This window comes from Ornithorhynchus anatinus, chromosome 21 (genome assembly GCF_004115215.2).
Source record: "Ornithorhynchus anatinus isolate Pmale09 chromosome 21, mOrnAna1.pri.v4, whole genome shotgun sequence".
Classification (NCBI taxonomy): Eukaryota; Metazoa; Chordata; class Mammalia; order Monotremata; family Ornithorhynchidae; genus Ornithorhynchus; species Ornithorhynchus anatinus.
The window spans coordinates 6,810,738-6,835,518 of NC_041748.1; the positions used below are offsets into that span (position 1 = coordinate 6,810,738).

Sequence of the window (24,781 nt, forward strand, 5' to 3'; positions counted from 1 at the left end):
GCATTAAAAGAAATTGCAGGTGGATGTGTACATAAGGGTTCAGAAGCACCATGGCCTAGAGGATTAAGCCCAGGCAAGGGCTCTGGGTTCTAATCCTGGCTCCACCGCTTGGCTGCTGGGTGACCTTGGTCATGTCACTTAGCTTCTCTGTGCCTCAGTTTCCTCAACTGCAAAATGAGAATTCTCCCCGGTTTAGACTGTGAGCCCATCCTTGGGCAGGGATTGTCTCTATCTGTTGCTGAATTGTTTCATTCCAAGTGCTCAGTACAGTGCTCTGCACGTAGTAAGAGCTCAATAAATACTATTGAATGAATGAATGAGAAATCACTGTTTGTTCACCCTCCTACTTGACTGTGAACCCCACGTGGGACAGGGACCGTATCCAGCCTGATTAACTTGTATCAACCCCAGCGTCTGACACAGAGTAAGTGCTTAACAAATACTTATTTAAAAAAAAGTGAAGGGTGCCGTGGGTCGGGGGGGGGGATTCCCACACGGGGCTCACAATCTAAGTGGGAGGAGAAGAGGCACTGCACTCTCCATCCCAAAGGTGAGGAAACTGAGGCATAGAGAAGTCAGATGATTGCCCAGTTGGCAAAGAAGAGAGTCAGGACTGGAAATAAGGCCTCCAGCTGTGGCAGAGGTACAGCAGCTGCGAGAAGCGACAGAGGAAGTAATAGTAATAATCGTGGTATTCGTTAAGCACTTACTATGTGCCAGGCACTGTACTAAGCGCTGAAGTAGATACAAGGTAATGGGGGCTGAACACAGTCCCTGACCCAAATAGGACTCCCAGTCTTAATCACCATTTTACAGATGAGCTAAGGCACAGAGAAATTAAGTGATTTACCCAAGGTCACAAAGCAAAGGTGGAGCTGAGATTAGAACCCAGGTCCTTCTGACTCCAGGGCCCGTGCCCTATCTACTAGGCCGCGCTGCTTCTCCGACTCCAGCCTCCTTCCCCGTTTTTTTCCCTCTTGTCCTGTTTCTCTCTGACACTGGCAGCAGCCTGTTCAATGGTGCCCTCACCCCTGCTCTTTTCATGGTGTTTATTAAGCGCTTCCTCTGTGCCAGGCACTGTACTGAGCACTGGGGTAGATCCAAGTTATTCAGATTGAACACATTCCCTGTCCATCACGGGACTCACAGTCTCAATCCTCCTTTTACAGATGAGGGAATCAGAGGCCAGACAAGTACAGCGACTTGCCCGAGGTCACGCGGCAGATAAGCGTCAGATCTGGGATCAGAACCCAGATCCTTCTGACTCCCAGACCTGTCTCTCCTTCATTCATTCAATCGTGTTTATCGAGCGCTCTTTCATTCATTCATTCATTCATTCATTCATACTTATTGAGCGCTTACTGTGTGCAGAACACTGTACTAAGCACTTGGGAAAGTACAATGCACAATAAGCAGCGATATTCCCTTCCCCCAGTGAACTCACTCTTCCCAGTAGGTGACGCTTCCTCTTCCGCTCATATTGTTCTGGCCACCAGCAGTTGTGTCTCTTTTAATGATAATAATAATAATTATGCTATTTGCTAAACGCTTACTAAGTGCCAAGCACTGTTCTAAGCGCTGGAGTAGATACAGGGTAATCAGGCTGTCCCGTGCGGGGCCCCCCATTTTACAGATGAGCTAACTGAGGCACAGAGAAGTTAAGCGACTTGCCCAGAGTCACACAGCTGACAAGTGGAGGAGCCGGGATTGGAACCTCTGACTAAGCCCGGGCTCTCTCCACTAAGCCACGTCGCTTCTCTTTTCCTGCAGACAAAGACAGAAAGAGACTGATGCGTCTGTTGCTGTGCTGTACTCTCCCAAGCGCTTAGTACAGTGCTTTGCACACAGTAAGGGCTCAATAAATACGACCGAATGAATGAATGAAAAGCCAAGAGATCCAGCCGGAGGCCGGAGAGGGTCTTTGGCCATATTTGCCTTTCACGGCTCTCCGGGGGGGTTTTCCATGTAGCCTAAATGGGAAAAGCGGGTCCTTCAAACCTGGCCTGCAGGCTTTGCTTTGAGGAGGTCCGACGGCGAGGAGATCATTAGCTCTGAAAAGCCAAAGACCCAGGGAAGTCGCTACCGAGGGATTTGGCTTTTTAACAGATTTTTGCAGACGTGCATTTCTTCCGTGACATCGCCCTCCCGTTTGCAGAGCACTGTCCTGAGCGCCTGGGAGAGCACGCTAGAACGAGAAACTCGGGCAGGCTTGGCCGCCGGGAACCTCGGGGAGCTTAGGTCTCAGTTGGGATGCCGTAAGCCGCGGCAGTGTTTCGGAGGGAATGCTGGCTATCCGTGGCTTGGTGGACAGAGCCAGGGCCCGGTAGTCAGAAAGACTTGGGTTCTAATCCTGCCTCCGCCACATTTCTGCTGGGTGACCTTGGCTAGTCCCTTCACCTCGCTGGGCCTCCGGTTCCTTCATCTGTAAAATGGGGATGAAGAGTGTGAGCCCCACGTGGGCCAGCGAGTGGGTCCAATCTGATTACCTTGTTTCTATTTATTCTTGATTCTGTTTATTCTTGATTCTATTTATTGCCATCGTTCTCGTCTGTCCGTCTCCCCCGATTAGACCGTAAGCCCGTCAAAGGGCAGGGACCGTCTCTATCTGTTACCGACTTGTCCATTCCAAGCGCTTAGTACAGCGCTCCGCACATAGTAAGAGCTCAATAAATACTATTGAATGAATGAATAAACTTGTACCTACCCCAGCCCTTAGAACAAGGCTTGGCGCGTAATAAGCACTTTATCAAGTACCGTAACTATTCACCGACAATAAGTCAGGGAGTTGGTGTGGATTCCGTTCCCCGCTCGGATGATTCTTTCTGCCCTGATGGATTCTTTTCAAGGGTTTCCCTCTTGCTTTCCTAGTTCTTGTTACGGTGTAGCCGGAGCCAAAGGTCGTTTCTGTCTTTTACTGCAAAACTCCCGGTGCCTCAGGAAACTGAGGGCCCTGAAGCTGACCCAAAGCCACTGAGGTAGTGATGCCATCAGACAGGAAGTTGGAGTAACAGTCTCCATTTTATGACCTTCCTCCCCACCTCCGCCCCACCTCCGGTTCCTGGAAAGTCCGTATCTTGCCAACTCCGGAGCACCCCCGGCTCCATGCGAAACTCAAGGGGCCGCTCGGTTCGTGGGCAGAAAAAGCCACCCGGGGTTGTGGCCGGGTGGGCGAAGATTAACGTGGTTAAGGACACCGGATGTCACGGGTCACACTCAGCCCGTAAGGCCTGGGAGTGCTGGTCCACCTCGGCCGAGGCACGGGGAGAGAAGAAGGGGACCCGAGTTTCCTCCCGACGCGGTGGTCCCCGACTGTCGGCTTGGGAGAGGCGGCACGGCGTAGGGGACGGAGCCCGGGGCCTGGGAGCCAGCAGGTCGTGGGTTCTAACCCCGGCTCGGCCGCTCGTCTGCTGTGTGGCCTTGGGCCAGTCACTTCACTTCTCTGGGCCTCAGTGACCTCATTTGGAAAATGGGGATTGAGACCGCGAGCCCCAGGTGGGACAGGGACTGTGTCCAACCCAATCTGCTTGGATCCACCCTAACGTTTAGTACGCTGCCTGCACGTAATGATAACAATTCTGGTATTTGTTAAGCCCTCACTATGTGCCAGGCACTGTTCTAAGCCCTAGGGTGGATACCAGCAAATGGGGTTGGACGCATTCCCTATCCCACATCGAAGTCTCAATCCCTATTTTACAGATGAGGTAACTGAGGCACAGAGAGGCGAAGTGGCTCGGCCAAGGTCACGCAGCAGACAAGTGGCAGACGGGATTTTGTCAATGAAATGTACATCGCCTTGATTCTACTTATTTGCTATCGTTTTAATGAGATGTTCATCCCCTCGATTCTATTTATTGCTATTGTTCTTGTCCGTCCTTCTCCCCCGATTAGACCGCGAGCCCGTCAAAGGGCAGGGACTGTCTCTATCTGTTACCGATTTGTACATTCCAAACGCTTAGTACAGTGCTCTGCACATAGTAAGCGCTCAATAAATACTATTGAATGAATGAATGGATTAGAACCCAGGTCCCAGGCCCGTGCTGTACCCCCTAGAGCGTGTAAGCACTTAAAAGATTCCACAGTCAGAACGATCACGGGCTTGGGAGTCAGAGGTCACGGGTTCGAATCCCGCCTCTGCCACTTGTCAGCTGTGTGACTGGGGGCGAGTCACTTCACTTCTCTGTGCCTCGGTTCCCTCATCTGTAAAATGGGGATTGAGACTGTGAGCCTCACGTGGGATGACCCGATTACCCTGTATCTACCCCAGTGCTTAGAACAGTGCTCTGCACATAGTAAGCGCTTAATAAATACCAACATTATTATTATTATTATTATCAGTCTATCGCCCTCCCCCATCTCCTCCTCCCCAGGACGAGGCCTGCTGTGTGACCTCTGAACCCAGCCATGACCTTGGGTGGAGACTGAGGTTTTGAGAGGGAGGAAGCCCTGGGCACTTTGAACATCCTGTGCTCTCCCTCACCTCCCCTGCCCACAGCAAGCTTACAGTCTAGAGCTAGGGAGAGAGACATCGATACAAATAAAGATTTATAAATAAATCTGTATAGATAAATGCAGATACGGACATAAGTGCTGTGGGACTAAATCCTGTTGCTGTCGCTGTGTGAGAAGGGAGAAGACGAAAGCTTTCTGGGATAGAAACGGGGTCGGGGGAAAACCGACTACTCACGTTGGGGGTGAGATCTCCCTCTCTGGTCCTCCGACGTCTTCGGGTGAAAAGACGGTCTCTCTCTTCAGCCGACCCACGTCGAAACGAAAGGTGAGGTTGGAGTTTTTTTTCAGGAGAGTCCGGAAACGCGTTTTTGCCGGTTGCTTCTCTGGCAGATCGATCCATCAACCAATCGGTGGTATTTACTGAGCGCTTACTATGCTAAGCACTTGGGAGAGTACCGGGCCGCAGATTGAGCAGCGTGGCTCAGTGGAAAGAGCGCGGGGTTGGGAGTCAGAGGTCATGGGTTCTAATCCCGGCTCCGCCGCTTGCCAACTGTGTGACTTTGGGCAAATCACTTAACTTCTCTGTGCCTCAGTTACCTCATCTGGAAAATGGGGATTAAAACTGTGAGCCCCCCGGGGGACAACCTGATCACCTTGTATCCCCCAGCGCTTAGAACACTGCTGTGCACATAGTAAGCGCTTAACAAATACCACAATCTATTGAGCGGACAAGTGGAGCACTTCCCTTTCCCTCTCCTCTAGACTTTAAGCTCCCCTAGACGGTAAACCCGCTGAGGGCAGGGAATGTGTTTGCTGTTATATCGTTCTCCTCCCAGCGCTTAGTACAGTGCTCTGCACACAGTAGACACTCAATAAATATGAATGAATGACTTTCCTCTTGTTCCTGAGGGAGGAACAGTGTGGCTCAGTGGAAAGAGCACGGGCTTTGGAGTCAGAGGTCATGAGTTCGAATCCCAGCTCTGCCACCTGTCAGCCGTGTGACTGTGGGCAAGTCACTTCATTTCTCTGTGCCTCAGTGACCTCATCTGTAAAATGGGGATGAAGACCGTGAGCCCCACTTGGGACAACCTGATTCCCCTATGTCTCCCCCAGCGCTTAGAACAATGCTCTGCACATAGTAAGCGCTTAACAAATACCGACATCACTAGGGAGGATCGGTCATTGCCGCCGATGTGGCTAGTTTGGCCGCCTGGCCCTGAGGAGCGAGGCCTCCACCTCCGTGACGTGAACCCCTTTCCGGTGTCGGGAATGCGATAGTGTCCACGAGCGGGACACAGTGTTCGTGTGTGTGTGTGTGTGTGTGTGTGTGTGTGAGCGTATATGTGAAAGTGTGCTAGAGCGTGTGAGGGAAAGACTGAGACCGTGAACGCGGAAGTTGTTGAGAGAGAGAGTAAGTGAGAGTGTGCGTGGGAGTGCGTGAGAATGAATCATCACCGGTGGTATTTACTGAGCGCTTACTCTGTGCAGAGGACTGAACTACGATCTTGGGCGGGTACAACAAAACAGAGTTGGCGGACACGTTCCCTGCCCGCGGCATACTCAAAGTGTAGAGGGTGAATGTGAGAGTGTGTAGGTGAAAGCCTTTAGTTTGGAAAAGACTGGATAATAATGTTGGTATTTGTTAAGCGCTTACTGTGTGCAGAGCACTGTTCTAAGCGCTGGGGGAGATACAGGGTCATCGGGTCGTCCCACGTGAGGCTCCCGGTCAATCCCCATTTTCCAGATGAGGTGACTGAGACACAGAGAAGGGAAGCGACTCGCCCACAGTCACACAGCTGACAGGTGGCAGAGCCGGGAGTCGAACCCGTGACCTCTGACTCCCAAGCCCAGGCTCTTTCCACTGAGCCACGCTGCTTATGTGCAGAGCACTGTTCTAAGCGCTGGGTGATCAGGTTGTCCCTCGTGAGGCTCAAGGTCTTAATGCCCATTTTCCAGATGAGGTAACTGAGGCACAGAGAAGTGAAGTGACTTGCCCACAGTCACACAGCTGACAAGTGGCAGGGCTGGGATGAAATGACTTGCCCAAGGCCACACTGCAGACAAGTGGTGGAGATGGGATTAGAACCCGGGTCCTTCCGGCTACCAGGCCAGGCTCAACTCAACTCAACCTAGGGAAGCAGCGTGGCTCAGTGGAAAGAGCCTGGGCTTCGGAGTCAGAGGTCATGGGTTCGACTCCCGCCTCTGTTTTCACCTCATCTGTAAAATGGGGATTAACTGTGAGCCTCAAGAGGGACGACCCGATGACCCTGTATCTACACCAGCACTTAGAACAGTGCTCTGCACATAGTAAGAGCTTAACAAATACCAATATTATTATTATTATTAACTCTCCCAAGCGCTTAGTACAGAGCTCAGCACACAGTAAGCGCTTAATAAATATGATTGAATGAGTGAAGTGGGGCAGCGAGGCCCGAGGGGAGGTTGCAGGCTGGCAGCGGGGCTGGGGGTCGGAGGGAAGAGGAGGGTGGGCGGGGCGAAGGCGAGGACCACAGACAAGCAGCGTGGCTCAGTGGAAAGAGCCCGGGCTTGGGAGTCAGAGGTTCTGGGTTCTAATCTCTGCTCCGCCCCTTGCCAGCTGTGTGACCTCGGGCAATCACTTAGCTTCTCTGTGCCTCAGTTCTCTCATCTATAAAATGGGGATCAAGACCGTGATCCCCACGTGGGGACAACCTGATGATCTTGTATCTACCCCAGCGCTTAGAACAGTGCTTTGCACATAGTAAGCGCTTAACAAATACCATCATTATCATTATTATTAATCCCAGCTCCGCCACTTATCAGCAGCGTGCATCTGGGCAAACCACGTAACTTCTCTGTGCCTCAGTTCCCTCGTTTGGAAAATGGGGATTAAGACTGTGAGCCCCACTGGGACCACCTGATTACCTTGTTCTCCCCCAGTGCTTAGAACAGTGCTTGGCACTTGGCTTAACAGACGGCATCGTTCTTCAGCCGGCTGTGTGACCTTGGGCAAGTCGCTTCACTTCTCTGTGCCTCGGTTCCCTCATCGGGGAAATGGGGATTCAGACTGTGAGCCTCGTGTGGGACGACCCGATTCCCCTGTGTCTACCCCGGCGCTTAGAACAGTGCTCTGCACATAGTAAGTGCTTAACAAATACCACCATTGTTAGTATTAATAATATCAGAGTTATTGTGAAGTATGAGGGGCTTGGTTATTAGTATTATAATTAATACCAGAGTTATTGTGAAGTATGAGGGGCTTGGTTATTAGTATTATAACTAATACCAGAGTTATTGTGAAGTATGAGGGGGGCTTGGTTGTTAGTATTATTATTCATTCATTCATTCATTCAATAGTATTTATTGAGCGCTTATTACGTGCAGAGCACTGAACTAAGCGCTTGGAATGGCCAGTTGGGCAACAGAGACAATCCCTGCCCATTGACGGGCTCACAGTCTAATCGGGGGAGTTGGACAGACAAGAACAATGGCAATAAATAGAATCGAGTAATAAATAGAATCAAGAGTTATTGTTAGGATGAGGGGCTTGGTTATTAGTATTATTACAATTATTAATACCAGAGTTAGTGTTCGTATGAGGGGCTTGGTTATTAGTATTATTATGAATACCAGAGTTATTGTTAGTATGAGGGGCTTGGCTATTAATATTATTATTATTAATACCAGAGATATTGTTAGCATGGGGGCTTGGCTATTAATATTATTATTAATAATACCAGAGTTATTGTTAGCATGAGGGGCTTGGCTATTAATATTATTATTAATAATACCAGAGTTAATGTTAGTATGAGGGGCTTGGTTATTAGTATCATTACTATTATTACCAGAGTTATCGTTAGTATAAAGGGCTTGGTTATTAGTATTATTACTATTATTATCAATACCAGAATTGTTGTTAGTATGAGGGGCTTGGATATTAGTATCATTACTATTATCAATACCAGAGTTAATGTATGAGGGGCTCGGTTATTAGTATTATTACTGTTATTAATAACAGAGTTCATTAATACCAGAGTTATTGTTAGTCTGAGGGGCTTGGTCATTTATTGTTATTATTATTATTACGATTATTATTAATACCAGAGTTCTCATTAGTCTGAGGGGCTTGGTCGTTAGTATCATTACTATTATTATTAATACCAGAGTTATCGTCAGTGTGGGGGGGCTTGGTCGTTAGTATCATTACTGTTATTATTAATACCAGAGTTATCGTCAGTATGAGGGGCTTGGTTATTAGTATTATCACTATTATTATTAATACCAGAGTTATCGTCAGTGTGAGGGGCTTGGTCATTATCATCATTATTACTATCATTATTAATACCAGAGTTATCGTCAGTACGAGGGGCTTGGTTATTAGTATGATTACTATTATCAATATCAGAGTTATCGTCAGTACGAGGGGCTTGGTCATTATCATCATTATTACTATCGTTATCGATACCAGAGTTATCGTCAGTACGAGGGGCTTGGTCATTACCATTATTATTATTACTATTAGTATCGATACCAGAATTATCGTTAGTACGAGGGCTCGGCCATCATCATTATTATCGCGATTGTTATGAATACCAGAGTTATCGTTAGTGCGAGGGGGGCCCGGGGGGGGGGGGGGAGTCAGGAGGAGGGGCGTCGTCAAGGGGCGGGGCGTCGTCAAGGGGCGTCGCTAGGGGCGGGGCGTCGTCCAGGGGGCGGTGTCGAGGGGCGTGTCCGGGGGCGGGGCGGGGGGCCGAGCCCGGCCAATCGGAGGGCGGCTTCGGGGGAGGGGGCGTGGCCTAGCGGGAGGGGGGGCGGAGGGGGCGTGTCCCCAGCAGGGGGCGTGCCCGGGGGCTCGCCCGGGCCGGGCCGGGCCGGACTCCCGTGCGGACTGCGGAGCTCCGCTATCCCCCCCTCCCCCGCACCCCCGGGGTCCCGCACCCCCCCCCCCCGCCGCCCCTGAGCCCCTCCGCCCTCCTGCCCTGGACGCGGACGGACAGAGACGGAGACCCCTCGGCGCCCCCCGGGCCATGGAGTCCCCCACCAAGGAGATCGAAGAATTCGAGAGCAACTCTCTGAAATACCTGCAGCCCGAGCAGATCGAGAAGATTTGGCTGCGTCTGCGAGGACTGTGAGTACGACGCCCCCTCCTCTGCCCCCCAGAAAGCTGGGCGGGGAGGGCTGCGGCCCCCGGCCCCCAACTTCGCGGACCTCCCCTCCCCGCTCCCTCGCAGGAAAGTCCGGCGGAGCTGCTCGGCTCCCCCCCCCGCCCCCCGCCAGCGCTTAGCCCAGTGCTCTGCACCCGGCAAGCGCTCGGTCCGGTCCTCCCCTTGGGCGCCCGTTGGGGGAAGCCTCTCCCCCCGTCCCATATTCGTAGCGCCGTGGTGGCATCCTACTCTCCCGACCTCTGGGCGCGGTGCTCGGCACCCGGGGAGCGCTCGGGACGGTCCGCCCCTTCATTGCCTTTTGGAGAAAGCTTAATAATAATGTTGGTATTGGTTAAGCGCTTACTACGTGCCGAGCACCGTTCTGAGCGCTGGGGTAGACACAGGGGAATCAGGATGTCCCACGTGGGGCTCACAGTTTTCATCCCCATTTTCCAGATGAGGGAACTGAGGCCCAGAGAAGTGAAGTGACTCGCCCACAGTCACACAGCTGACCAGTGGCGGAGCTGGGATTCGAACTCATGAGCCCTGACTCCAGAGCCCGTGCTCTTTCCACTGAGCCACGCTGCTTCTTTCGACTGTCATATCGTCACTGCCGTGCGGGACTCTCCCAAGCTGTCAGTACGGTGCTCGGCACCCGTGAGGCGCTCGGTACGGTCCCCCCATTCGTTGGCTGGCGGAGAAACCTGCTTTCGAATCTCATCCCGTTCCCGTCGTATGGCAGTCTCCCAAGCTCTCAGTGCGGTGCTGGGCACCCGTGAGGCGCTCGGTACAGTCCGCCCGCTCGGTGCCTGTTGGAGGAAGCTTATCCCCGGATCCCGTATTATTATTGCTGTTGTCGCATTGTAATCTCCCAACCTCTTAGTACAGTGCTCGGCACCCAGGAAGCGCTCGGTACGGTCCGCCCGTTCGCTGTTGAGGGGGACCCGTTCGGAATCCCGTATTATTAGGATACGGTACTCTCTCCCAACCGCTCGGTACGGTGCTCGGCCCCCAGAAGGCGCCCGGTACGGTCCACCGGGTCAGAGGCCGGTGGAGGACGCTCGTTCCGAATCCCGTGTTGTTATCGTTGCCGTATTGTACTTTCCCAAGCTCTCAGTACAGTGCTCTCTACTCAGAAAGCGCTCGGTACGGTCCGCCCGTTCGGCGCCCGTTGAAGGGAGCTCGTTCACCGTCCCACATTATTATGATATCGTACTCTCCCGACCCCTCAGTGCGGTGCTCGGCGCCCAGAAAGCTCTCGGTACGGTCCGCCCGTTCGGCGCCCGTCGGAGGGAGCTTGTTCTTGAATCCCGTATTATTATTGTTGTTGTATTGTGCTCTCCCAAGGTCTTAGTAGAGTGCTCTGCAGCCGGGAAGTGCTCAGTACAGTCTACCCGTTCATTGCCTGTTGGATGGGACTTGTTCCGAATCCCAAACTATCGTCGTACTGTAATACTGATTATGATTATGGTACCTGCTAAGCGCTTACTATGAGCCAAGCACTTTTCTAAGCGCCAAGGTGGATCCGAGGTGATCGGGTTGGACACGGACCCTGTTCCACAGTGGGGCTCACAGTCTTCATCCCCATTTTGCAAGACGAGGTAACCGAGGCACAGAGAAGTGATTTGCCCAAGGTCACACAGCAGTCGAGTGGCGGAGGCAGGATTAGAACCCACGTCCTCTGACGCCCAAACCCGTGCTCTTGCCACTGGGCCATCCGTAGTGCTCCGCACACAGTAAGCGCTCCGTAAATGCGACTGAACGAATGATTCTCTCTCAACAGACTCGGCAACTCGATTCTGAGGTTTTTCCCCAGGAGCCGATTTTTCGGTCAGTGGTATTTATTGAGCGCTTACTGGGAGCGGGGCACCGTACCAGGCATTCGAGAGAGTGCGGCAGAGGTGGCGGGCACTATCTCTGTCCACAGGAGGGGAAAAGGAGAGCAGTCAATCGGTGTTATTTACCGAGTACTTACTATCACTGTACTAAAGGGCTTGGGAGAGTATAATAATGAATAATAATAATAATAATGTCGGTATTTGTTAAGCGCTTACTATGTGCAGAGCACTGTTCTAAGCGCTGGGGGAGACACAGGGGAATGAGGTTGTCCCACGTGGGGCTCACGGTCTTAATCCCCATTTTACAGATGAGGGAACTGAGGCCCAGAGAAGTGAAGTGACTCGCCCACCGTCACACAGCCGACGAGCGGCAGAGCCGGGAGTCGAACCCGTGACCTCTGACTCCGAAGCCCGTGCCCTTTCCACCGAGCCACGCTGCTTCTCTAATAATAATAATGTGCTATTTGTTAAGCGCTTACTGTGTGCAGAGCACCGTTCTAAGCGCTGGGGGAGATACGGGGTAATCGGGTCGTCCCACGTAGGGCTCACGGTCTTAATCCCCATTTTACAGATGAGGTAACTGAGGCCCAGAGAAGTGAAGTGACTCGCCCACCGTCACACAGCCGACGAGCGGCAGAGCGGGGAGTCGAACCCGTGACCTCGGACTCCGAAGCCCGGGCTCTTTCCACTGAGCCACGTTGCTTCCCCGTAGCGGAGTTGGTTCATTTTCCCGTCCCGCAGGGAGCTTACAGTCTACAAGGGGAGGCAGACATTAAAATAAATATGGATTTGTACATAAACGCCGTGGGGCAGAGAGAGGGGCGACCAGCGAGTCCTTAAAGGGGACAGAACCGAGTTCATCTAAGTGACCCAGAAAGAGAGAGAGGGAAAGGAAGGCTTAGTCACGGAAGGCCTCTTGGAGGAGATGTGCTTCGAATAAGGCTTCGAAGGTGGGGTGAGGGATCCTCCGTGGGATGTGGACGGGGAGGACGTCCCAGGCCGGAGGCGGGAGGCGGGCAGGCGGTCGGCGGCGAGGGGGACGGGATGGAGGTGCAGAAGGAGCCGAGCGTGCGGGCCGGGTTGTGGAAGGAGATCAGGCGGGAAGCGATCTCGTTCTTCCTCCCGATGGATCGACCGCCCCTTGTCCCATCCCCCCGATCGAGCCCCGGAGCCCCGGGAATTCCGAGGGTCTTGAGTCCGCGGCGGGGAGATCTATTGGATTTGGCTGGGGTCGGAGCTGGGCCGTGTTTGAGGGTCGCGCTTTGCACCCCGATCCAGTCTCCGGGCCCGGTGCCGCCTACCCATCTGCGGGCAGATGGGAGTGCGTTTCTGCTTCTCCCTCCGAAGGTTCCCCTTTTCTACGAGCCTCCCCCCTCCCCAAACTAATCCCATTCCCCCTGCCACGGGATCCCTCTTCCAGCCCAGACTAAATCGGCATTTTTGAAATAAAGCGGGGAAAGAGAAAAGCAGCTTTGCCGACCCGTCCTGGCTCAGAGGGACACCCCCCGTGCGGACAATCGGGGTCCTTTCCGAGCAAGGGACCGGGAAGGAAGGCAGAGATGGGGGATGCGTTTCGTTAAGGGGTCGTTCGTTCGTTCATTCGTATCTCCGGCGCGCTTACTGTGTGCGGAGCACCGTACCGAGCACTTGGGAGAGTACGGTACGACGATGAACAGACGCGTTCCTGGCCCGCGACGTTGCCGAGCGTCCGATGTGCACGAGCCCTCCGGTGACTAGATGGAGCAGCTGGCTTGGTCGTCCGCCTGAACTGGCAGCCGTTCAAAGCAGTCTGCTCTCCCGAGGGGAGACAGTCAACTCATTTGTAGAAGCGGTACGGTGCAGCGGCTAGAGCACGGGCCTGGGAGTCTGAAGGACCCGGGTTCTAATCCCGCCTCCGCCACTTGTCTGCTCTGCCCACTGAGGCGAGTCACTTCGCTTCTCTGGGCCTCAGTTCCCTCGTCTGGAAAATGGGGATTGGGACCGTGAGAAGGGGGGACAGGGACTGTGCCCAACCCGTTTGGGCTTCTGTGCACCCCAGCGTTTAATACGGCGCCTGGCCCTTAGTGAGCGCTGAACAAATACCATCGTTATTATACTTTGCCGAAAGGGGTGGCCGCAGACTCAAACCACCACCAGCCACTTCTGCTCCCGGAGATCCACGTCACACCCTGCTGCACGCTTAGCCGGGAGCCGAGAGGGCGCGTCGTGACTCGGTTTCCCCCGGGGCTGCCCAGGGCTGAGAGATCTGTGCCTTTGAGCCGCCCTTAGCGCGACCGTTCAGATTCCTCTGTTGCCTTAGAGGGTTAGTTCTTTCAGGCCGGCCCCCGCAGAGCGAATCGGTCCCTGGACTTTCAAGGAGCGCATCTCTCTCTAATGCCCCTAGAGTAATCGTCCGGATGGCGACTCGTGAAGTCAAAAGCTTCGACTCGAAGATGATTTTAAAATTAAGCTTGTGAAACCGGTCTTCCTCACTCCTCCCTCCCCTTCCCGGGACGCATTTAGATCGGGGTGCTAATCGGACACTCCGGGGTCTCCTAAAATAATATTCTCCCAGGCCAGATTTGACCCAATTGCATCTGGAGATGTAAAGGAGTCTCGTCCAGTGGAGGTCCAGCTGTGAAACGGAAGAGCTCCCGATCGGATCTCAGAAGGGAGGGAAGTGAGTGGGGGCGGGGGAGAGAGAGAGAGGGGAGAAGATTGTCCTGTTGAAACTGGCAGGAAGATTTGGGAGTGGGAAGGGTGGGATCGCCCAAGGCGGAATTAGTGCCGATGCCTGAAATTATATAATAATGGCAATAAGGATATCTGTTAAGCGTTTACTATGTGCCAGGTGCTGTACAGAGCGCTGGGGTGGATACAGGCCGACAGGTTGGGACAAAATCCCTGACCCATGTGGGACTCACACTTTCAGCTCCCACTGTACAGATGAGGGAACTGAGGCAAAGAGAAGTGAAGTGACTTGCGCGAGGTCACACCGCAGACAAATGGTGGAGGTGGGATTAGAACCCATGACCACCTGACTCCCAGGCCCATTCTCTATTCACCATGCCGTGCTGCTTCTCTTTACATTAATGTCTGCCTCCCTCTCTAGACTGTCAGCTGATTGCGGGAAGGGAGCGAGTCTACCAACTCTCTCATGTTGTACTCTCCTGAGCTGTCAGTGCAGTACTCTACAAATAGTAAGCGCTCAATACATAGCACTGATGATGACGAAGGTACTTCCGAGGGATGTCTTTCCCGGGGACATCCAGAACTCCTCTTTGCGGACTGGCTGGGAGAAAACACCACTGGTGTCATCTTCGTTCGGGTCTAGAAAGTGACAGCCCCTCTAGTCGGTCCAACAGTGGTGTTTGTCAAGTGCTCACTGGGTGCAGAGCACTGTGCTAAGTGCTTGGGAGAGTACTGTACGGCAGCGTTGGTAGACAAGTTCCCCGGCATGGCAGAGTACCAGCTGAAGCTGATGGACAGCACCCCCACCCGCTAATTTGGAACTCCGTAAGTTGCAACCGGTCGATTTGAACCCTCACCACCCCTCCTTCCTCCCTTCTGTCCGTCGATCTGAAGGATTAAGGGTTTCCCCAACACCCCGTTTCATTAAATCTCAGAGAAGCAGCGCAAGTCAGGAGTTATTCCGTAAATTCAAGGAGTGAGACACCTGCTGCCTTAAGCAGATGTAAAAAACCTACAGAGAGAGAGGGAGAGAAAGAGACCAGTTCAGACTTCAGAAAACTAAGCCCGATTCAGCACCCACTGAGATTTAATCAATCCATCCATGGTATTCATTGAGCACGTAGGGAAGCAGCACGATCGAACGGTTAGAGCATGCGTTCTCATCCCGGCTCCGCCACTTGTCGGCCGGGTGACCTTGGGTGAGTCACTTACCTGCTCTGTGCCTCCATTTCCTCATCTGTAAAATGGGGTTCAATCTTATGCCCTCCTGCTTAGACTGTGAGCCTCATCTGGGTCAGGGACTGTGCCCATCCTGATTATCTCGTATCCCATTCGTTCGATCCTATTTATTGAGCGCTCACTGTGTGCAGAACACTTTATTAAGGGCTTGGGAGAGTACAGTAGAACAACAAACAGACACATCCCCTGCCCACGATGAGCTCATAGTCTAGAGGCGCTCTTAGTACAGTGTTTGGCACACAATAAGGGCTTATATTCCTGACCTGTTAAAGACAAAACCATTTTTTTGAAGTTCACTCTGAGTTTCTTGGATAAGCTAAAAAGTACGTACATCAGTATATGAAGTAGCCTGACCTAATGGAAAGAGCACAGGCCTGGGAGTGAGGGAACCTAGGTTCTAATCCTGACTCCGCCTCTTGTCCGCTGCGTGACCTTGGGCAAGTCACTTAACTTCTCCACCTCTCTAAAATCGTCATGCTCCATTTGGTCTCCGTACCCAAACCACTTTCTCTTGACAGACGGATCGACGCCCTGGACGCAGTCCTCCCCGCCGAACTCAATTCCCCCGTCCCTCCCCGCTTTTCTCCAACTCCTCAATCCCCTTCTCAGTCTGCTTCTTCCGCTCCTGTGCACGAACCGTGGAGCGCTGCTGGTGGAAATCCAGACATCAGGCTAACCTCGTCTGTCTCAAACTCATCCTCACCTGCTAAAACCCTGCTCTCTCCTTCTCCTGGCGACATTATTTCTCCATCCTTGATGACTCCCCTTCCCATTGCCCCTGCCAGTTGTTTCAGATGTTTAACTCCCTCCTTCAACCTCCCCATCTCTTGCCCCGAAAGACCTGGCCACATAGTTTACTGATAAAATGGAAACCATCAGGTGCGATCTCCCTAAAATCTCCCTTGCTCCTTTCCGATCCCTCCCTCTTCCTGCCTCCTCTCTGATTCTCTCAGATTTCCTGGCAGTATCTCAAGAGATCTTCTGCCTCCTGTCAAAATCCACCCCTTCGACCTGTGCCTCTTACCCCATCCCGTCGAATCTTATCAAAACACTTGCCTCCTCCCTTCCCTAACCACCGTATTCGACTGTTCACTCTCCAGGGGCTTCACTGCTTTCAAACGTGCTCATGTCTCCACTATCCTAAAAAAGCACTAAACCCTCCCCTCCCTTGACTTCACGACTCCCTTCTAGCATTCCTCTCCAAACTCCTTGAGTGTGTTGTCTACACCCGCTGTTTCAAATTCCTCTCTTCCAATTCTCTTCTTGACCCCCTCCGATCTGGCTTCTACCCACTTTGCTCCAGAGAAACAGCCCTGTCTGAAGTCGCCAATGCTCTCCTTCCTGCCAAATCAGCCTCTGATCCTCCTCGACCTTCCAGATGGCTTGGACACTGGTGCACTCCCTTCTTCTGGAAACATTATTTCTCCTTGACTTCACGGACAACGTCCTCTCCTGGTTCTCCTCCTATCTCTCTGGCTGCTCAATCTCATGGGGTCCTCTTCTGCCTCTTCCCCCTAACTGTGGGGATCCCTCAAGGTTCAGTTCTGGGTCCCCTTCTATTCTCCATCTATACCCACTCCCTTGGAGAACTCATTCACTCCCATGACTTCAGCCACCATCTCTCTGTAGATGATTCCCAAATCAACATCTCCAGCCCTGATCTTTCTCCTTCTCTCCAATCTCTTATTTCCTCCTGCCTTCAGGACATCTCTACTTGGATGTCCTGCTGACACCTCAAATTTAACAAGTCCAAAACAGAACTCCTCATCTTCCCCTCCTAACCCTGTCCCCTATCTTTCCCATCACTGTAGGCAGCACCACCCTCCTCCCTGGCTCACAAGCCTGTAAATCTATCACTGAATCCAGGCAGTTCTAATAATAATAATAATGTTGGTATTTGTTAAGCGCTTACTATGTGCAGAGCACTGTTCTAAGCGCTGGGGTAGACAGAGGGGAGTCAGGTTGTCCCAGGTGGGGCTCACAGTCTTAATCCCCATTTTACAGATGAGGTAACTGAGGCACCGAGAAGTTAAGTGACTTGCCCAAAGTCACACAGCTGACAAGTGGCCGAGCCGGGATTCGAACCCATGACCTCTGACTCCAAAGCCCGTGCTCTTTCCACTGAGCCACGCTGCTTCTATAGTGAAGTTCTACCTTCACTATATCACTAAAATGTGACCTTTCCTCTCCATCCAAACCGCTACTGTGTTAATTGAAGCATTTATCCCATCCTCCCTTGATTACTGCTTCTTTCTCCTCACTGACCTCCCAGCCTCCTGTCTCTCCCCTCTCCAGTCCGTACTTCACTCTGCTGCCCGGACCATTTTTTTCTGAAAGATCATTCAGTCCACGTCTCGCCACTCCTCAGAAACCTCCGGTGGTTGCCTATCCACCTCCATATCAAACGGAAACTCCTCTCCGCCGGTTTCAAAGAACTCAATCATCTTGCCCTCCCCCGCCCCCGCACACACCGTGCCCCACTGATTTCCTACTACAACCCAGACCGCACGCTTTGCTCCTTAACTCTAACTTACATGCTCGATCTCATCTATCTTACTTCCGACTCCTCGCCCATATCCTCCTTCTGCCCGGGAACTCCCTCGTTTCATATCTGAAAAGCAGCGTGGCTCTGAGAAGCGGCGTGGCTCAGTGGAAAGAGCACGGGCTTTGGAGTCAGGGCTCATGAGTTCGAATCCCAGCTCTGCCACTTGTCGGCTGTGTGACTGGGGGCAAGTCACTTCACTTCTCTGTGCCTCAGTTCCCTCATCTGGAAAATGGGGATTAAGACCGTGAGCCCCACGTGGGACAACCTGATTCCCCTATGTCTACCCCAGCGCTTAGAACAGTGCTCGGCACATAGTAAGCGCTTAACAAATACCAACATTATTAAAAACCACCTTGGAAGCCTTATTAAAAGCACATCTCCTCCAAGAGGTCTTCCCTGACAAAGGCCTTGTTTCCTCTACTCCCTGTCCCTTCTTCCTCACCTACACACTTGGATCCGTATCTTTTAAACCCTTGAAATTCAGCCTGACCTCGGCCCCCCCAGCTGTAATTTATTTTAATGTCGTTCTCCCCCCTCTAGACTGTAACCTCCTTGTGGGTAGGGAACAGGTCTACCTACTCTGTTCCACTGTACTATCCCAAGCGCTTAGCAGAGTGCACTGTATGCAGTAATCGCTCCATAATGCCACTGAATGCTTACCTCCTTTGTGTCTGTTTCCTCAATTGTAAAATGGGGATTCAATACCTATTCTCCCTCCCTCTAAGACTCTCAAATCCAACCCTCAAGAAACTCCAGGAGTTGCCCATCCATATCAAGCAGAAACTCCTCATCATTCATTTTGAAGCAGGCCATCGCCTTGCCCCCTCCTACCTCACTTCGCTGCTCTCCTGCTGCAACCCAGCCCGCACACTTCGCTCCTCTAATGCTAATCTACTCACTGTACTTCGTTCTCGTCTATCTCTCCGCCGACCTCTCACCCACGTCCTGCCTCTGGTCTGGAATGCCCTCCCTCTTCTTATCCATCAGACCATCACTCTCCCCACCTCAAAACTATTAAAAGCACATCTCTTTCGAGAGGACTTCCCCTAACTCAGCCCTGATTTCCTTTCCTCCCACTCCCTTCTGCCTCACCCTTGCACTTGGATTTGCTTTCTTGATTCACCCCACCCTCGGCCCCAGAGCACTTTTGTCCCTATCCGTAATTTCTTTATATCCCTGCCTGTCCTCGCCTCTAGACTACATGCTCATTGTAGGCAGAGAATGTATCTATCAAGTCTGCTATAGCGTACTCTTCCCAAGTTCTTAGTACGGTGCTCTGCACACGGTAATCGCTCAATAAGTGCAATTGATTGATTGATTGACTGTGGGTCAGGGACTGTGTCTGATCTGATCTACCCTAGTGCTTGACCCAGGGCTTGGCTTATAATGGCAGTTACCTGAGTAAGAATAAAGCGCCTTCTCAGTTGACCATTAGAACTACTCTCTGTCCTTTAACCAATGCAAAAGCATTAAAAAGACAGTCACTGCGTGAATAAATACTGTTGATGAACTTAGCAGTCAGGAGAGCAAACTCTGAGGCTGGATGCGGGTGGAAAGAGGAGACTCTTGTCAACCAATCAATAGTATTTCCTGAGCACTTACTGCGTGCAAAATACTGGACTAAGCGCTCAGAAAAGCACATTACCACAGAGTCGGTAGACACATTCCCTGCCCACAGCGAGCTTAGAGGCTAAAGCAGCGTGGCTCCGTGGAAAGAGCACGGGCTTGGGAGTCAGAGGTCATGGGTTCGAATCCCGGCTCTGTCACTTGTCAGCTGCGTGACTGTGGGCAAGTCACTTAACTTCTCTGTGCCTCAGTTACCTCATCTGTAAAATGGGGATTAAGACTGTGAGCCTCACCTGGGACAACTTGATTACCCTGTATCTACCTCAGCACTTAGAACAGTGCTCTGCACATAGTAAGCGCTTAACAAATATCAACATTATTATTGTTAAAGGGGAGCACAGGCATTAATATACATTAGAACTCTTTTCCGTCCGCATAGTCAAACGAATACCCTAATGGCCTCTGACTCCAAATTAGTCTAGTAAATCAAGAAATGTTTTAATGGAGTTGTAATGGCTTGTCAGGTCAGAAAATGATCGCCATGTGGCTAGAGCAATTAATTCTCCCTAGCAAGCCAGTGACAGAATTGCCCAGGAGTCTGCTGAGTAAATCACTTGCTTGACTAATTGTCTAACGGCACCCTTATCTACCTGACTAATAGTTCTCTGTCAGCTGGCGTGGTTATGATTTATATTAATAGCCAGCCCAGCCCTTAGTTGGAGAAAGGAGAACCGTTATCAGAAGGGTCTCGGGGAAGTGCTTAGGCTGAAGCAGCGCAGGGAAGCAGCGTTGCCCAGTGGGTAGAGCCCAGGCCTGGGAGCCAGAAGGACCTGGGTTCTAATCCCGATTCTGCCATTTATCGGCTGCGTGACCTCGGGCAAGTCACTTCGCTTCTCTGGGCCTCAGTTAACTCAGCTGTAAAATGGGGATTAAGACTGTGAGCCCCATGTGGGACACAAACTCTGTCCAAACTGATTATCTTGTGTCTCCCGGTGCCTAGTCAAGGGCCTGGCACATAAAAAGAGCTTAACAGATTCCAAGATAAAAAGGAAAAGAAATATCTCAGGATAGTGTTTGGACTGAAGCATCTCAGAAAAGCAGTGTTTTCTGGTGGGTAGAGCCCGGGCCTAGGAGCCAGAAGGAGTTGGAGTTGTAATGGCTTGTCAGGTCAGAAAATGATCACCATATGGCTAGAGCAATTCATCCTCCCTAGCAGGCCAGTGACAGACATGCCCTCCCAGCTCTGCCACCTGTCTGTTATGTGACCTTGGGCAAGTCACCTCACTTCTCTGGGCCTCAAACTACTTCATCTGTAAATTGGGGATTAAGACTGTGAGCCCCATGTGGGACACGGACTGTGTCCAAACTGATTATCTTGGGTCTATCCCAGCACTTAGTACAGGGCCTGGCTCATAATAAATGCTTAACAAATGCCATTCAAAGAAAAGAAAAAGGTCTAAGGCATGGTCCAGTTGTCCCATGTCTCCAATCCGGGTTCTTTTAAGGAATAGAGAGAGGGAAAGGATTTACTTCCTGTTTTGTAATAATAATGTTGGTATTTGTTAAGCGCTTACTATGTGCAGAGCACTGTTCTAAGCGCTGAGGTAGATACAGGGTCATCGGGTTGTCCCACGTGAGGCTCACAGTTAATCCCCATTTTACAGATGAGGTAACTGAGACACAGAGAAGTGAAGTGACTCGCCCACAGTCACACAGCTGACAAGTGGCAGAGCCGGGAGTCGAACCCATGACCTCTGACTCCGAAGCCCAGGCTCTTTCCACTGAGCCACGCTGCTTCCCACTCTCCCAAGGGCTAAGTACAGTGCTCCTCACAAAGTAAGTACTCAATAAAGACTGTCGATTAGCAGTGGAAGGCAGGGAGGTAGGCCGATAGGGTTCTGGTGATGATATTTATGGTATTTTAAGTCTTTGCAAGCACTGTGCTGAATGATGGGATAGGTACAAGTTAATAAGGTCAGACCCAGTCCCTGTCTCATGGGGCTCACAGCCAAAGTAGTATAGAGAGCTGGAATTGAATCCCCATTTTTCAGATGAGGAAACTGAAGCCCGGCGAAGCTAAATGACCTGCCCAAGATCACACAACAGGCAAGTGGGGGAGTCGGGCTTAGAACCCAGATCCCCTGGGTAACAGATCAGGCAACGTTGAGGCCAATCAGGAGGTTTAGAGGCCAAGCTGGGATTTGTGTATTTGCACTCTCTGCAAAACCTCAATCAATCAGTGGTATTCATTGAATGCTTACTACGTGCAGAGCACTGAACTAAGCTCTTAGGAGAAGTAAAATGCAACAAAATTAACTGACACAATCCCTGCTCATAACGACCTTACATTATAGAGCGGGAGACAGACCTCTACTGTTCCACTCTACTCCACTGTGCTCTCTCAAGCGCTACACCCTCGGTAAGCGCTCAGTAAATACCACTGAGAGACTGATACCTCTACCCCCTCAGTCCCCTGTTCCTCAGTCTCTTTCCCCCAGACTCTTTCACTCCCTTTTCTCCTCACCTCCTCTGCCATCTACCCTTTTTCATTTTGCACAGAAGCCGGTGGCTTCCCTAACTGGCAACTAAAAAGAACTGGTGTATCTTGTGAAAACTCTCACCATTTGGTATTGTTGTCAAAGAGCAGGCATATCGCTAGGGTAGTTCAGGCCCTGTTAATGATTAATCATCTTAAAAGCACTTTTTTTAAACTGGTATTTGCCAAGTGCTTTCTATGTGTCAAGCACTGTACTAAACACCGGGATAGATACAAGCTGATCAGATTGGACACTGTCCCTGTCCCACACGGAGACCCCAGTCTTCATCCCCATTTTACAGATGAGGACACCGAGGCCCAGAGAAGTGAATCGACGTGACCCAGTTCACGCAGGAGGGAAACGGGGGAGCTGGGATTAGAACCCAGGTCCTCAGACTACCAGACCCGTGTTCTATCCACTAGGCATAGTTGCTTCTCTTTAACAAAGAAAAGAAAGAAAGAAAAGAAAGAAAAGAAAGAAAAGAAAGAAAAGAAAGAAAAGAAAGAAAGAAAGAAAGAAAGAAAGAAAGAAAGAAAGAAAGAAAGAAAGAAAGAAAGAAAGAAAGAAAGAAAGAAAAAGAAAGAAAAAAGTCACTTGTTTTTCATGAACCAATATTCATACGTTGCCCAGGACCATAGGAAAAAAAACTAAAACTGATTCCTATTTGTCCAGTCAGGATATTAGGTCTAGGCTAAACAGCCAGATTGAGTTTTGTTATCCCCTCTCTCTGTGGTAGACCGGGTTTTGAAAGGGAACAGCTGTCTCTGAACCGTGACTCCAGGGGTCTCTTCCAACATGTCTGTCCGACCCAGCCTCCTGCCAAACCCCCGGGCTTGTGTTTCTTCAAGTCGGAAGGGAATAAGATATTACGCATCTGGGGTTTCTTAATTCAATCTGGCGGGGGTGAAGCCGGACATCCTTTGGTTTCGTTGGCGTGGTCACCGAGGGAGAGGACAGAGAAGCCTTCTCCAGGCTGGACATGTGCCTCGCTGTCCGTGTTCTCAGCCAGACGCAGCCTGTCGTGGGTTCTAATCCCAGCTCCTCCACTTGTCTGCTTTGTGACTTTACGAAAGTCACTTCTCTTCTCCGGGCTTCAGTTACCTCATCCGTAAAATGGGGATTGAGACCCACGTGGGACAGGGACTGTGTCCAACCCGATTTGCTTATATGTACCCCAGGACTCAGTGAAGTTCCTGGCAGGCAGTAGCGCTTAACAAATACCACAATTATTATTATTATTGCCATATATCATCCTCATGGAACTCGTTTGTTCTTCCTGAATGGGAATATTGGCATGGCCCCCCGCTATATAATTGTGGTCATTTCTTAAGCGCTTACTATGCGCCTAGCACTGTACTCAACGGTGGGGTAGATACGAAAATAATCAGGTCCCCACATGGAGCTCTCAGTAAGTAAGAGAGAGAACGGGTCGATACCCATTTTTGCAGATGAGGGAACGGAGGCACAGAGAAGTGAAGGAAGTGGCCCAAGGCCACACAGCAGGCACATGCGGACCCGGCATTCGATCTCAGTTTCTCTGATTCCCAGGCCCGTAGTCTTCCCACCAGGCCACGCTGCTTCCTGTTTCCGTGCCTTCTCGCCCTCTGGCTACAGTCATTCATTTTTCCCAAAAATGCCAGCTCATAATACATCAGTTTGGCCTTGCTCAGCCTAATAGTATTACTGATAGTAATGATCATTATGATATCTAAGTGCCTTCTATGAACCATGACCTGAGGTAAATACAAAACAGATCAGACACAGTCCCTGTCTCACACATGAGAATAGGTATTATTAATAATAATAACTGTGCTATTTGTTAAGCATTTACTATGTGCCAGGCACTGTATTAAGCACTGGAGTAGATATTCAGGTTGGACACTGTTCCTGTCCAACATAGGGCTCACAGTCTTAATCCCCATTTTACAGATGAGACAACTGAGGGCCAGAGAAGGGAAGTGACTTGCCTCAAGTCACCCAACAGACAAATGGCAGAGCTGAGATTGTAACCCAGGTTCTTCTGTCTCCCAGGCCCGTGCTGTATCCACTAGGCCATGCTGCGCCCCCCCCCCCTTTTAATGGTGAAGAAACAGAGATCCAGAGAAGTGAAGGGATGTGCCCAAGGTCACACAGCAGACAAGTTGCAGAGGCAGGATTAGAACCTGAGAAGCAGCGTGGCTCAGTGGAAAGAGCCCGGGCTTGGGAGTCGGAGGTCATGGGTTCGAATCCCGGCTCGGCCACTTGTCAGCTGTGTGACTTTGGGCAAGTCACTTAACTTCTCAGTGCCTCAGTTCCCTCATCTGTAAAATGTGGATTAAGACTGTGAGCCCCACGTGGGACAACCCGATTCCCCTGTGTCTACCCCAGCGCTTAGAACAGTGCTCGGCACATAGTAAGTGCTTAACAAATACCAACATTATTATTATTAACCTAGTTCTCCTGGTCATGCCATTTCTTCCAGAGAGAGCCTGGCTCTGCCTCCACAATCACCAGCAGAGTGGACACTTGCTGTAGACTGTAAGCTCGTTGTGGCCATTTATTTATTGGCTGTTTATTGTACTATTGTACTCTCCCAAGCGCTTTGTACAGTGCTCTGCACACAATAAGCATTTAATAAATACAATTGACTGACTAGTACAGCATTTATTTATATTAATATTTGACCCCCCCGCTCCAGACTCTAAGGTGGTTGTGGGCAGGGACTCTATCTACTCCTTCTTTTGGAGTCTCCCAAGTGCTTTGTACAGTGCTCTGCACACAGTAAGGGCTCTATAAATGCTACTGATTCTTCGATAGTTCAGCTCAGAATATTCC

The 24,781-nt window shown here is 51.1% G+C and overlaps 1 protein-coding gene across 7 annotated transcripts in view; it reads left to right on the forward strand.

Moving 5' to 3' along the window:
- The window catches only part of PDE1C (phosphodiesterase 1C), a 329,099-nt gene that overhangs the window by 98,905 nt on the left and 205,413 nt on the right, over nt 1–24,781 (forward strand). Inside the window, exon 1 of one of the 7 annotated variants that reach the window (XM_029048970.2) lies at nt 9,383–9,556. The exons of the other annotated variants lie outside the window; for them this stretch is intronic. Within the exon in view, the coding sequence (XP_028904803.1) occupies nt 9,456–9,556 (101 nt within the window). The 5' untranslated portion in view covers nt 9,383–9,455. Of the gene's footprint in view, nt 1–9,382; nt 9,557–24,781 lie in introns of those variants that run through there. 7 annotated transcript variants of the gene reach the window in all.